We start from the raw sequence: 14742 nt of genomic DNA, 5'->3' as shown, positions 1-14742 counted from the left end.
AGGTCGTGGACTTAATGAGCGGACGAGCTTTGTCCGCATAGTTGGGGACCCACTGTGCATAGTACGAAAAGAACCCGAGGCATCTCCTGAGTGCTTTCGTGCTAGCGGGCAAGGGAAGTTCAGTGAGTGGTCACATACGGTCTGGATCAGGGCCAATGACCCCGTTTTCCACCACGTATCCGAGGATGGCTAACTTACGCGTACGGAATACGCACTTCTCCCTGTTATAGGTCAGATTCAGGCGAGATGCAGTGCGCAGAAAGTGTTGGAGATTCGTGTCATGGTCCTGCTGGTCATGGCCGCAGGTGGTGACGTTATCCAGGTACGGGAAGGTAGCCCGCAACCCGTTCTGGTCCACCATTCGGTCCATAGCACGCTGGAAGACCGAGACCCCATTGGTGACACCAAATGGAACCCTGAGGAATTGGTATAGACGACCATCCGCCTCAAAGGCCGTATATTGTCGGTCCTCTGGGCGGATGGGGAGTTGATGGTAGGCGGACTTAAGGTCTATGGTAGAAAACACTCGGTACTGCGCAATCTGATTGACCATATCAGAAATGCGCGGGAGAGGATACGCATCCAGCTGCGTGTATCTATTAATGGTCTGACTATAGTCGATGACCATCCGAGGTTTGTTCCCGCTTTTGACTACCACGACCTGCGCTCTCCACGGACTAGCACTGGCCTGTATGATCCCTTCCTTGAGGAGCCGCTGAACCTCAGATCTAATAAAGATCCGGTCCTCAGCGCTGTAACGCCTACTTTTAGTAGCGATGGGCTTGCAGCCAGGTACCAGATTTTTAAAAAGGGATGGTGTCGTGATCTTCAGGGTGGATAGATTGCACGCGGGGCGTTTTGGGCAATTTGGAGGCTGCGGCTGGTTCCCTACGGCCAGTGAAGGGAGTGGCCCACCGTACTGTAGGATCACACTCTTCATGTGGACCATAAAATTTAGTCCGAGGAGAATTGGCGCGCAAAGGTGAGGTAACACAAGGAGCCTGTATTGCTCGTAGACTGTGCCCTGTACCTCAAGAGTTACCATACATCGTCCTTGGATCGGTACAGACCGGGACTGTGATGCCATGGAAATGGTCTGCTTGGCAGGGAGAACCCGGAGTCCACACCTTTTAGCAGTTTCAGGGTGTATGAAACTTTCGGTGCTCCCACTGTCAAACAGACAATTTACAGTTCTGCCACTAACCTTTACCTCCATCATAGAATGTTCCAGTCTGAAATGCCTGGTCTGATCCAGAGAGATCGACGCCACCGTTGGCCCCTGGGCGTCACTGCATGCTGCCGATGTGGATGCTGAGGACCCCTGCTGGTCGCTCCTAGTCGTCGTGGACCATGATGGCCGCCCCCATGAATCGCACATGGGCGAGGGCGCCAAGCGCAGCGACTCCTGGTGGTCTTCCTCCTCCTCTGTTTGCCACGATGGCGCCGTCCTGAGGTCGCACGTGGTCGGACCTCGTGGGTACTGCAGCGCCGAAGGAGATGGTCTCCGTTCTGGAGGGTTACAAGCTGCACTGCCGTTTTTAGGTTTGGACCTGCAGACTTTGCTGTAGTGGCCTTTTTTACCGCACTGGCTGCAGATTGCCGTTCTTGCCGGACACTGCTGCCGTGGATGCTTAGCCCCACCGCAAAAATAGCATCGCTGGCCCCCTGGAGCTGCCGCCGTCGTCGAATCGATCTGGGAGCGCGGGTTCGCGGGGCGAGGAGGGAGCAGAGCTTGCTCCAACCACGTTGACTGCACGTGGTCCTCGGGGTACAGCGCCAAGCTCTTCGACACCGCCTCCAACCTCACGGCCATCCCCATTGCCTGGGTCAAGTTGAGTTTCCCCTTTTCTAGTAATTTAAGTCTGATATACGAGGACCCTACCCCTGCTACGAACGCGTCTCGGGCGAGGTCGTGCATGTACTGCTCGGCGGAGACGTCCTTACAGTCACAAGCCCTGGCAAGCTGCAGGAGTTCATTGGCGTAGTCTTCTATGGTCTCGCCCGACTGCCGACGTCGTGTAGCGAGGAGATAACGAGCGTGAATCTCGTTGGGTGGCGTAATGTACCTATTCTTTAGGAGCTCGACGGCACCCTGGTAAGTGGAAGCTGCACGAATGGCTAGGTAAATCGTGTCGCTTACCCTTGCGTGGAGGACCTGGAGTCTATCACTGTCCGTAGTGATAGCTACCGAGGCTGCCAGGTAGTCCTCGAAGCACTTCCACCAATGTTCGAACGTGTTAGCTGCACCGACCGCATGTGGGTCCAGTGTCAGACGATCCGGTTTTAGGATCTGCTCCATATTCTCAGTTAATGTATTAAATTGATGCACCTCAATGAGCACCCGGAAACAAGGCTTTAGTACTGAAGGCTTTAATACATTAACAATGAAACTACTAACACAAATTCACCCGTTCAGACTGAAGGGGTCCTGCCGGAGCAGGGGGTCTTATACCCTGCCACCGGAGGCGGGACCCCACTGGAGTGTGCCATGATAACACTTAGGACAGGTAAACACCCTATCCCAACAACATAGTACAACCCCCATAACAACAACACCCTAGCCCAACAGTAACACAATAACAACCCCAGTGGTGAACCAACGATGGTTCACCACACCTTGAATTAAGTGGCTTGCTATTCAGAGGGGCGTTAAGAATCGACCACATTGCCAAGTAGGCTTACATTAACACTGCAATGAAGTTACTGTGAAAATCCCCTAGTCGCTGCACTCTGGTGCCTGTTCGGGTACACTGAGGGAGAATGGCCAATGCACTGAACCAGCACATCTTTCGGACTGTGGGAGGAAACTGGAGCACCCGGAGGAAACCCACGCAGACATGGGGAGAATGTGCAGACTCCGCACAGACAGTGACCCAAGCCGGGAATTGAACCTGGGTCCCTGGCACTGTGAGGCAGCAGTGCTAAGCAGTGTGTGTCCATGTTGGGGTGGGGCACTTGTTTCAGTAGAAGTAGAACCTCACAATTTGCTCTCTCTCAATTCTTCCAGTTAGATGGGGCTCAGGATGCTCCTACCTGCCTGCCTCCTGTTCATCCTCCTCCCTCCTTCCCCCCAGACCTTCCCCCTCTTCCTCCCTCCCTCCTCCCAGACTTTCCCCCTCTTCCTCCCTCCCAGACTTTCCCCCTCTTCCTCCCTCCCTCCTGCCAGACCTTCCCCCTCTTTCTCTTTCACTCCGCAGCCATGTTACAGACTAGAAGCAACAGCAACAGCTGCCCTCATTCCTGACTCAGTCACTCTTCTTTCCTCCTTGGTTTTATTCAAAACCTGGCAAAAAAATATCAACTTCCAAGAGGCCAGCGCAGTTCTGTTCCAACCGTGTATAATACGTTGGTGAGGCCACAGCTGGAATTGTGTACAGTTCTCGATGCCACATAGTAGAAAATACATAATTCCTCTGGAGAGAGTGCAGAGAAGATTCACAAGAATGTTGCCACGGCTTGAAACTTCCAAAGCTGAGGAATCTCTTCTCAATTATGAGGAGAGATTGGATAGGCTAGGGTTGTATTCCTTCGAACAGAGGAGGCCGAGATGACTTGATTGAAGTGCATAAGATTATGAGCGGCCTAGATAGAGTGGACAGGGATGCCTTGTTTCCTTCAGCAGAGAGGTCATTTTCCAAGGGCTGGAGGTTTAAGGTGATCGGTCGAGTAGTTTCGAGGGGACATGAGGAAAACCTTCTTCACCCAGAGAGTGGCGGCTGTTTACAATTCGCTGGCTGGTCTGCTTGTGGAGGCAGAAGCCCTCAACACATTTAAAAGATAACCAGATCAGCAGCTGAAGTGTTGTAACCTGCAAGGCTACAGACTAGGTGCTGGGATTAGAATGAGCAGATAGTCTTTTTATTTCTTATTTTTCGGTCGGCTAAATGGCTGCTTCCCGGGCAGGCAGGTTTCTATGGTTCTATGCCTAAGTAAAATCTACTCAAAAAACTCAGCCTGTCGATGTGGAGTACATGGATTTCCAAAGGCATTTGATAAGGTGCCACATCCAAGGTACACAGTAGAAGTTCATGGTGTTATCGTGGCTAGAGGAATGGTTAGCCAACAGGAAGAAGAGAGTAGGGATCAAAGGGACATTTTCACATAATCAGGATGTAGCCAGTGGAGTGCCACACGGATCAGTGCTGGGACCTCAACAACTTACAAACTATATCAATGACTGAGACGAAAGGACAGAAATTTGCTAAATTTGATGATGACACAAAGATAGGTAGGAGAGTAAGTTGTGAAGAAGACATAAGGAGCGGAATTTTACGAGAATAATTCTAAGTGTCCAGTTGGCGTGAAAATGGGAGAGTTGCAGATACGTTTTTTTGGGTGAATTTTTACGCCCAATCTTATGCACATAGCGCATGGAAAACTGGGCTACACCATTTCTAGCTGCTAAAGGCAGTAGGCGGGGCTTAATTCGCCAGCCAGCAGCAAAGGGAGCTATTGCGCATGTGCAGATCTCTGATGCTGCACATTCGCAATAGCAGAGGCCTAACAGAGAGCGAGCTGTCAGGCCTCTGCTGTTGCAGCCAACCTCAACAAGCTCCGCCCCCGCAATTGAAGGGGCCTGCAGCCGATCGCAAGCCCCACACTGCCCATAAATGTAGCCACTGGCGCCCCTCGCTGACCAGACCAATCGTGTCCACCCCACTGATCGCAGGCAGAGTGGCAGCAGGCGCCCCGTCTCTCCCCATACCGAGTACAAGGCAGTTTTAGCGGGCCCCCCTACTTCCGTCCCCAATAGGGCGGCCCCTTCAGGCCGTGCCCCCATAATCCCCACTCCCATAGTCCCTACCCCATAGGCTCCACCCCCTGGCACTGCTGAGGTGCCAGGGGGGTATTACCGAGGTGTCAGGCTAGTACTGCCCAAGGGGCATCCCGTTGCCCTTGGCCTCCTCGGAGGGGGGGGCCTCAATGTCCTCCGGTTCCACCGGCGAGGCCAACACGACTATTCCCCACTCATGGGGAGCAGGTGTTTTCCTGTCCGGAGAGAATCTTTCCCGGCGAAGCCATAAAACCTGGACGATTAAGTGACGGGCTCACAAAACAAATTCATTTAAATATATTAATACAATATTCGGTCTCTCCCCGGAAATGGGCGGGAGGCTGACTGCGCCGGAAATCCGGCTCCCGCAAGATCACGAGAGTCCAGAGATTGGGCGTGATCCTGATTTCTCGGCTCTTGTACGAATTTTCCGGCTCATTCCGCCCGCCGCCCATCAATGGGTGGGGCAAACCGGTAAAATCCCCCCCCCCCCCCAAGGAGTCTGCAAAGGAAGATAGATAGATTACCTGAATGGGCAAAAATGTGGCAGATGGAGTATAATGTGGGCAAAAGCGGGATATTATTTAGACGGAGAGACTTTGCAGAACTCTGCGGTACAGAGGGATCTGGGTGTCCTTGTACATGAACCACGAAAGGTTGATGTGCAGGTACAGCATGTGATCAGGAAGGCAAATGGAATATTGTTATTTATTGTCAGGGAATGGAATATAAAAGTTGGGAAGTTTTGCTACTGTTGTTACGGACATTAGTGAGACCATCTCTGGCAACTGCATGAGAAGCAGCGCACTGAGGATTCGCTCCACTGATTTCTGGAATGAAGGGGTTTTTTCAGGAAAGGTTAGATAAGCGGGGAGTTGCCCTTATTGAAACATTTAACATACTGAGGGTACTTGGACATTATGGATGCCGAGATGACCTTGTGGGGTTACGGGAATAGGGCCTAGGTGGGATTGTTGTCAGTGCAGACTCGATGGGCTGAATGGCCTCCTTCTGCACTGTAGGGATTCTATGATGTTTCCCCTTATGGGAGAACTAGGGGACACAGTCTTTTTTTAAAAAAGGCTCTTCCAGTTAAGTTGGGGATGCGGAGGATTTCTTTTTCTCAGACTGTTGTTAGTCTGTGGAATTCTCTTCCCCAGAGAGTAGTGGAGGCTGGGACATTGAATGTTTATAAGGATGATATAGGTGGTAGACAGGAAAGTACAGGCCACAATCAGATTAGCCAAAAACCCATCAAATCCAGCAGGCTAGAGGAGCTAAATGGCCTCCTCCTGTTCATATCGATACAACGTCTCACCTACAATTAGTTGAGTGGCTCTTTAATTAGCACTTGTTCCAGTATGATCTCGCAGCAGGCTTGATTTTTGGTGACTGATGTATTATTTAGTCATCAGGACTTCATGGTCCAAGTTTGGAGTCCTGGTTTCACGTCACTGGGTTGAGCTGTGTGTCGCCAGGAGAGCGCTGGTTCAAAAGCCTCCGCCACACAGGGGGCGCACCCACTTGTACACTTCTCCTGCTGCAATGCTGCATGGTCTGTGCAGGAAGTGGACAATGGCGGCTCAGTGGTTAGCACTGCCGCCTCACAGCGCCAGGGACCTGGGTTCAATTCCCGGCTTGGGTCACTGTCTTTGTGGAGTCTGCACACTCTCCCCGTGTCTGCGTGGGTTTCCTCCGGGTGCTCCGATTCCTCCCACAGTCTGAAAGACGTGCTGGTTAGGGTGCATTAGCCATGCTAAATTCTCCCTCAGTGTACCCGAACAGGCACCAGAGTGTGGCGACTAGGGGAATTTCACAGTAACTTCATTGCAGTGTTAATGTAAGCCTACCTGTGACACCAATAAGTAAGCTTTAATAGTGCAAGGTACACGACCCAAGCAGCGCCAGACCTTCGTAATGCTGACAGAGGCCACACAACACAAGGGAACTTCCAGCCTCGAGCTTCTCCCTCACTTGCTGCATCGTGGTTGGATGGGAAATGTTCCTGCACTTCCCAAACCCCTATGATTCACTTCGCTAATCGACATTTTACTCTGCTTCTCGCAAGAATGAACAACTGTCCATGACCGCTCTCCGCCTGACCGCTTTCCGCACTTTGGAAAGAAACCCATTCAGTATTTACTGTAATTCAATTTTGCCCTCCGAGTCAATTCATCCTTTTTAGATCCCGCACCCTCCACCTCCCCCCCTTAGCCCCCCGACCCCATCCCTCCGTAAACACCTACCCTGCTCTCTCTCCACCCTCAAAGTCTCCTGACATCTGTGAATCCATCCAAACTTAGCCTTTAGATTTCTGGCAGGCTTGGCTGACCAGCTCTGCTTCCCATTATGTGTGGAAATGGTGTATAAAATTGTAAATCCAAGCCATTTCCTTGACTGATTACATCAGATTTCTCAACTCCGAGACCCCGTTTCTTGTAGCTGCTTGCGATATCTCAGTTTGAGCCGGCCACTCACCAACGCACGTTTTCCCATCAGAGTGCAGGGCAAATTTCAGATGGCATCCGCACTTGGGGCCTTGATCGGTGTCATCACATGTGTGCTGGCAACCTCCGTTTCCATAGTTACACGTCACTACGGAGAGAGAATACATGATTAGGTTTCGATAAATGCCGGCGGGTTACATCAACTGACCCCGGGCCTCGCAAATGTGTCAAAGAACATGTTTTGAGATCCTTATCCAACCGTAGCCGGGAACTATCGCCTTTTATAGTTGGGAAGCAAACCATCTCGGGAATGTTTCTTTTGGTGGCTTGCTTTGTTTTCTATTAAAAAAATGCTACCAGTTTTGAAAGAAATTCAATATAATCTTGATTTCATTTGTTTATTTTGCTTTCCACAAAAACAAAAATGGCTACTAGTTTTTAAAAATTGTGATATAATCAGGACTGCGTTCCCTGTCAATTAAAAGAAAAACAGTCCAAAGAATTTTTGTCACAGACAATTTTTGGAATTTTGCAATAGTTGTGAGGAGCGCTGTTCCTTTACACGCTCCCCTCACTCCTTCTGTGGCTCACGGTTACTCCATCACCAATTCAGCAGCAAGTTACCAGACCTTTTAAATCCCTCAAACTTGAGCCATGTCACACCCTTTTCCTCATCATCACTGCTGGGGCGGCACGGTGGCACAGTGGCTAGCACTGCTGCCTCACAGTGCCAGGGACCCAGGTTCAATTCCGGCCTTGGGTCACTGTCTGTGCAGAGTTTTCACATTCTCCCCGAGACTGCGTGGGTTTCCCCCGGGTGCTCCGGTTTCCTCCCACACTCCAAAGATGTGGATTAGGTGCAGGTTAGGTGGATTGGCATAAATTTACCAGAATAACACTGAGGCATCCAAAGGATGAATTATGAGGAGAGATTACACAAAATGGGGCTGTACTCTCTGGAATTTAGAAAGTTAGAAGGTGATTTCATTAAAGTTTCTATGTTAAGAGGAACAGATAGTGTTTGACCCCCACGCTTCACCATCACATGGCTCTGTAACACCCTTTAAAACTTGCACTCTACAGTTGCTCAGGTTTCATGGGGATTTTCTGCCTTCGGGGTGTAACTTCATTTCCTTAATGCTTAAATGGAGCAAAAGATTCTTTTTTTTTTACTGAGTGTCCAAAATACAGAGCTTGAAGCTGCAACAAAGATGAGACTAATCAACGCTGCTGGTAAGGTGTTGGGACTGTGGTTGAGCTCCTGCTGAGGCTCTGTACAATCCCATTCTCTGATGGTTTCCAACTGCTACTTTCTAGCGAGATGTTCAGAAAAAGCTCGTGGTTGCCCATAGGGGGGAGACAGAGCAGACAGGGAGTCCATGCTGCTTTGGCACGTCAGCTGGTCCAAGCTTGGTTGAGTTTTGAGGGCCGCACGCCAATTGCTGCCTCCGCCAGAAAAGGGAAGATTGGCCAGAAACTGAATTGCAAGGGAAAAAATACTGGGGGGAAAAAAACACTTTGCATTTTCTTATGAGATAGTGAGATATTCCTCCCAGAAACAGCCAGGAATGATGGAGCATCACATCTGTTATCTATCTGAAGTCCTTTGTTTGATGGAAGGTGGAAGAAACCTAAACTATAGTTTGCCCCTGCATCATCGATACATCTGTAAACTCCTCAACTTGTGTTTTTAAACCTGCATTTATAGATTGTCATCCTTCCTCCCATTCTGTTCCTCCACCAGATGTAGATTCTGTTAGTTGTACAATACATACAATCCCTACAGTGCAGAAGGAGGCCATTTGGCCCATCGAGTCTGCACTGACCACAACCCCACCCAGGCCCTATTCCCGTAACCCCACATATTTACCCTGTTAATCCCCCTAACACTAGGGTCAATTTAACACGGCCAATCCACCTAACCTGCACATCTTTAGTCTGTGGGAGGAAACCGGAGCACCTGGAGGAAACCCATGCAGACACGGGGAGAATGTGCAAACTCTGCACAGATGACCTGAGGCTGGAATTGAACCCAGGTCCCTGGTGCTGTGAGGCAGCAGTGTTAACCACTGTGCCACCGTGCCCCCGTTGATAAGAAAATCGAACTAGGACCCAACTTGTGAATGCCCAAGGTTTTTCTTGGTACTCAATGGTTCCCACCTGTTATGGAATCTTGCTTTGCCCAACCAATAGTAATCCCAGCAGCAAGATCAGTGGACAAGCTGGTAAGGCCTGGTTACCACCACATGATAATGGAAATAATACTCCCTTCTACCAACCCCAATGATGATCAGTATTTAAGATGTTAGGCTGTTTTGTGCATTACACATTGGCCACGGGGGACAGATACTGGGGGCGATCTTACAAAAAGATTCTCAGCATTAAGCAAGCGTGAAAGCGGGAGAAAATGTATGACATTATTGTGGTGAACCACTGTTACTACATGTGTATGCCTGTACACACCCATGCTGCACCTGGCCCGAGACTCCTCCCTTTCCACCTGAGACTCCTCCCTTTCCACCAGAGCGAGGTATAAAGGTGATGGTTCCTCCTCCTCGCCTCAGTCTAGACCAGGTCAGCTACAAGGGTGTGCTCCTGTTCTTTGTGAATAAAAGCCTGTTAATTTCACTCACTCACTGGAGTCTTCGTATCATGATTGATAGTGCATCAATTATAAAAAGAATTCTTAATAAAGGGAACATGAAACTCAATTTGGTTGGTTGTGGTGGTGGAAAGATTTCACACATAAAACAGGAGTAACCACGCAGCCCCCCAAACCGATTATTGAGTGCGAGTGTAGTTGATTTACAACTCAACTCCATTCATCCACCTTTGCTCCATATCCTGTACCTAATAACAAGCTATCATCGCTTGCATCTTTATAGTGCCTTTAATGTTGTAACATTTCTCAGGGGGTTTCATTGGTGGTGGTCCCTCCAAATCGAGAATGACATCTGTCAGGCTTGGTAGGTCTTCAGGTGGCTGTGGAGCCCGATTCTGGATCCACAAGTTCTTCCGCAGTGGGAGCCTTGTTGTTGCACGGGAGAGTGGAATTCGCAGCCCCGGATTGGTTTCCCTCTCCTCCCTCTGCCCCTGTAGCTCTGCTTTGCTGTTCAGACGCGGAGCCTTGAAGTGTCTTGCACCTTGATGGACCTGGTGGAGCCATGGCAAACAATCCACTGTCTTCTCCTCCCAGTCAGCAGTGTTAAAGCATCCATGCTTTAGGGCAGCCTATCCTTGTATGGGTGGCATGATGGCACAGTGTTAGCACTGCTGCCTCACAGCGCCAGGGACCCGGGTTCAATTCCTGGCTCGGGTCACTGTCTGTGTGGAGTCTGCATGTTCTCCCCATGTCTGCATGGGTTTCCTCCAGGTGTTCTGCTTTCCTCCCACAGTCTGAAAGATGTGCTGGTTAGATGGATTGACCCAAACAGGTACCGGAATGTGGCGATTAGGGGAATTCCACAGTAACTTCATTGCAGTGTTAATGTAAGCCTTACTTATGACTAGTAAATAAACTTTTACCTTTCCCTATGGCTGATCTTAGAGCGTTGGCCAACAGGAGTGTTGCTAAGCAAAGCCAATGAACCATGCAATGTGCCATTTGGGAAGATGACCGAAAGCTTAGTCAAGGAGGTCGGTTTAAAGGAGCTTGCTAAAAGCAGAAAGAGGGATGGAAATTGGTGGAGAGGGTGAGGGAGGGAGTAGCAAAGCTTAGGTCCCCAGCAGCTGAAGGTAGCATTAAAATCAGAGATCAGCAAGAGGCTGGAATTCAGCTCTAACATCTCAGTCTTGGAAATTCTGAGTAACCCTGGAGCTTTTCGGTGAAGAGAGCTTCAGATTTTTACTGCCCTTCGAATGAAACACTGCTTCCTGATTGCACACCTAAATGGCCCAACTCAAGGTTTACAATATGTCCTGGATTCCTTCACTAAATAATTTTAAACAACTTGATTAGATCAGCGGGAACCTTCTATTCTCAAGGAAGTACAAGCTGGGTTTGTGCAATCCGTCTTTATGAGCCTTTAAACCTGGTAATATTCTGGTGAGCGTGCTGCAGTCCTATTTCTATAACAATGCAACCAGAATGGCTTTACGAGGTATCCTTCTCCTATTTTCAGAAATCCAGCTAAATGGAATGCTCAACACAACCCCACCAAGCCGATGCTGGGCCAGATTCTCCAGCCGGGATTCTCCAGTCCCGCTGCAGTGAACGGAGATTCGGCTGAGTGCCAAATTCTCACCGGCAGCGGGGTGTGGATGGCTGGAGAATTCCGGCCCCTTTCCCTTCCCGAAATGGTTATATCTATTCTGTTCACCGCAGTTTTCTCCTCTGCTGCTTGGAAGGTGTTGATACATTCACTAAATTCCCCTGCGAGCTTTGTTAGAGAGTTCACAGGCTATTGAACAGTAAAAACACCAGGACACAGCTCTGACCGTTACCAGTCCTCAACATGCATTGCGAGGGCAGCAGTTGTTGGCTGGAATGGAATGACAACAGAAAGTCCTGATTGATTATTGAGCATCACTCTGGCCCAGGCAGTGCCCCCCCCCCCCCCCCCCCCCCCCCCCCCCCCCTCAGCTGAAGTCAAATGTTAGCCTTCTTTCTCAAAGCTTCTACTGACAGACCCACCGGGAGAGCCTCCAGACACTTTTCCAGTTGTACTCGGTGGGCAGATTAGAATTCTCCCAGCCTTGTTCCTCACGTTAGTCAATCAATGAAATAAAGATCATGCCTCACAGAGAGGAACTGAATACCTCTCAGCGCTGGGATATGATCTGTTTTTAAGTATTGTTTTTAGTTAGAATTTTCAACTTTATATTCAGTTGCAACATGCAACACATTCCCCAGATTCGGCACAGTACAGAATAATTGTCATTTCACATTTATATATGGAGAAGGCCAGCAAAGATTAATATAAATAATTCATAGGATCAGACATCACAATCCCCGCCATCGTGGACAGCGCCTCCTCCTGTACGGATATTGAAAGGACGATGGGAAAAGAGTGTGGGGAATCAGGACAACAGGATAAGGCCATGGAAACACGGCATTATGATGCACAGCCTTTCACGGAGCAACAGAATAGAAAGTGGAAACTCAAACACCTATTAACTGTACTCAGGGATGCACCACCCCCCCACACGCACCTCCCCCCCACACACACCTCCCCCCCACACACACCTCCCCCCCACACACACCTCCCCCCCACGCACACACCCCCCGCGCACACACCTCCCCCCCACGCACACACCCCCCACACACACACCTCCCCCCCACGCACACACCCCCCACACACACACCTCCCCCCCACGCACACACCCCCCCACACACACACCTCCCCCCCACACACACCTCCCCCCCACGCACACACCCCCCACACACACACCTCCCCCCCACGCACACACCCCCCACACACACACCTCCCCCCCACGCTCACACCTCCCCCACCCCCCCCACATACACCTCCCCCCCACACACACCTCCCCCCCACGCTCACACCTCCCCCACCCCCCCCACATACACCTCCCCCCCACACACACCTCCCCCCCACACACACCTCCCCCCCACGCTCACACCTCCCCCACCCCCCCCACACACACCTCCCCCCCACACACACCTCCCCCCCACACACACCTCCCCCCCACACACACGCCCCCCCACGCACACCCCCCCCCACACACACACCTCCCCCCCACACACACCTCCCCCCCATGCACACACCTCCCCCCCACACACACCCCCCCCCACGCTCACACCTCCTCCACCCCCACACGCACCCCCTCCACCCCCACACGCACCTCCCCCCCCACGCACACCTCCCCCACGCACACCCCCCCCCCCACACGCACACATCTCCCCCACCCGACAACCACCCCCCTCCACACAATCGCCAATTAGAGTGACCAATGGTAATGAGAAGAAGTCCGGTCTACTCCAGGATATTTAGTCTGTTCTCAGCAGTGCAGTGGAAGCACAGGATTTCTTAGGCCTAGAATAACTATCAAAAAACAAAGAAAAACACAAGAGCTCTCACGGGGGACTTTCCTCACCTAAAATAAGTACTTACAACCACACCAACCATTGCTACACCTATCCACCCACCCACCCTCTGCTGAGGCACTGCGCATCTTTTCTATAACTAAAGTGAAGGCTACTGCAAAAGAATGTTCTTCTGAGCAAACGCAAGGATTACAGCATGCAAAAAACAACCAGGCAAACCTGTATAGCACAAGCTCCAAGACAAACTCGGCACACTCCCCGACAAAAAAAAAGAGCATCCCGGCTGGATACCCAAATCCGCTGCCCCCCCATCCCCATGCCGCACCCCCCTCCCCATCCTCCCACACTCCTCCTTCTCCTCCCGCACCCCCTCTCCTCCTCCACTCACCCCCACCTCCTCCTCCTCCACTCACCCCCACCTCCTCCTCCTCCTCCTCCTCCACTTCCCCACCCACCCACCTTGCCACCAGCAAGGACACAAAAGTTAACATCACATATCATGGAATCCCCACAGTGCAGAAGGAGGCCATTCGGCCTATCAATCCCACCCAGGCCCTATCCCAGTTACCCCATTTACCTCGCTAGTCCCCGACACTAAGGGGCAATTTAGCATGGCCAATTAACATAACCCGCACATCTTTCGGACTGTGGGAGGAAACCGGAGCACCCGGAGGAAACCCACGCAGACACGGGGAGAACGTGCAAACGCCACACAGCCAGTGACCCATGCCAGAAACTGAACCCAGGACCCTGGCGCTGCGAGGCAGCAGCGCTAACCACTGTGCCACCATGCCATTCAAAATCAGGAGCAAACTCACAAGGGAACAAAGCCCAGGATCAGTGAGGAACCACAGGACCACCAGCCATCCATGAAGTCAGAAAAGGGCAAAGGCGCAACTGGCCTTCAAAGCGAGATGGCGAAGGCATGGCAGCCAGTTCCCAAAATCTCACCACAGCGCTTCCTCTTCCCGAGGGGACCATCTACAGGCATGGGATGCGGTTGGAGCTGACTTGGTTGGGGCCTGATTGACCGTGGCAGTGTCACTGGTGAGCAGGCCCGTGCTCGGGTAGTGCAGTTGGTGTTCTTATGAACAGAAATGTGGAGGATGTACTCTGCTTCCCGGCGCACATCGTGAATGCCCACCACAATGGACTGTGAGACTTCCTGTGAAGAGTGAATGGTGCGCAGTCCTCCTCCGACCATGTCCTTCCACTTACCCAGGATGTCTGACACGCCAAGCAGCAGAAACTCCGAGGATCGAGGGTGAGCCTTCACTGAGGAATTCGCCCTCTGGCCTGAAAGGATTATCATCGCCGTATCATTCCCTCTTCATAGGAAGTCTCACACTCCGTTATGGTGGACACGCATGATGGGCGCCGGGGAGCAGAATACATCCTCCAAGAGCACCACCGGGCCTACTCACCAAAGACACCGCCATGGTCAACCGGGCCCCACCCACGTCAGCTCCAACCGCATCACACCAACAAGGGTCTCTTCGACTCAATTCAGCTCCCCA

General features: G+C 51.2%; 1 protein-coding gene across 3 annotated transcripts in view; it reads right to left on the bottom strand.

Annotated features, from left to right (window-relative positions):
* Positions 1-14742, bottom strand: part of LOC144479192 (signal peptide, CUB and EGF-like domain-containing protein 3) — a 399824-nt gene that overhangs the window by 126732 nt on the left and 258350 nt on the right. For all 3 annotated transcript variants that reach the window (XM_078197827.1, XM_078197828.1, XM_078197829.1), the window contains one exon: positions 7253-7369. In XM_078197827.1, the coding sequence (XP_078053953.1) occupies positions 7253-7369 (117 nt within the window). The remainder of the gene's footprint in view (positions 1-7252; positions 7370-14742) is intronic.

Source organism: Mustelus asterias, chromosome 25 (assembly GCF_964213995.1).
Source record: "Mustelus asterias chromosome 25, sMusAst1.hap1.1, whole genome shotgun sequence".
Lineage (NCBI taxonomy): Eukaryota > Metazoa > Chordata > Chondrichthyes > Carcharhiniformes > Triakidae > Mustelus > Mustelus asterias.
This window is presented reverse-complemented; position numbering and strand designations above follow the sequence as displayed.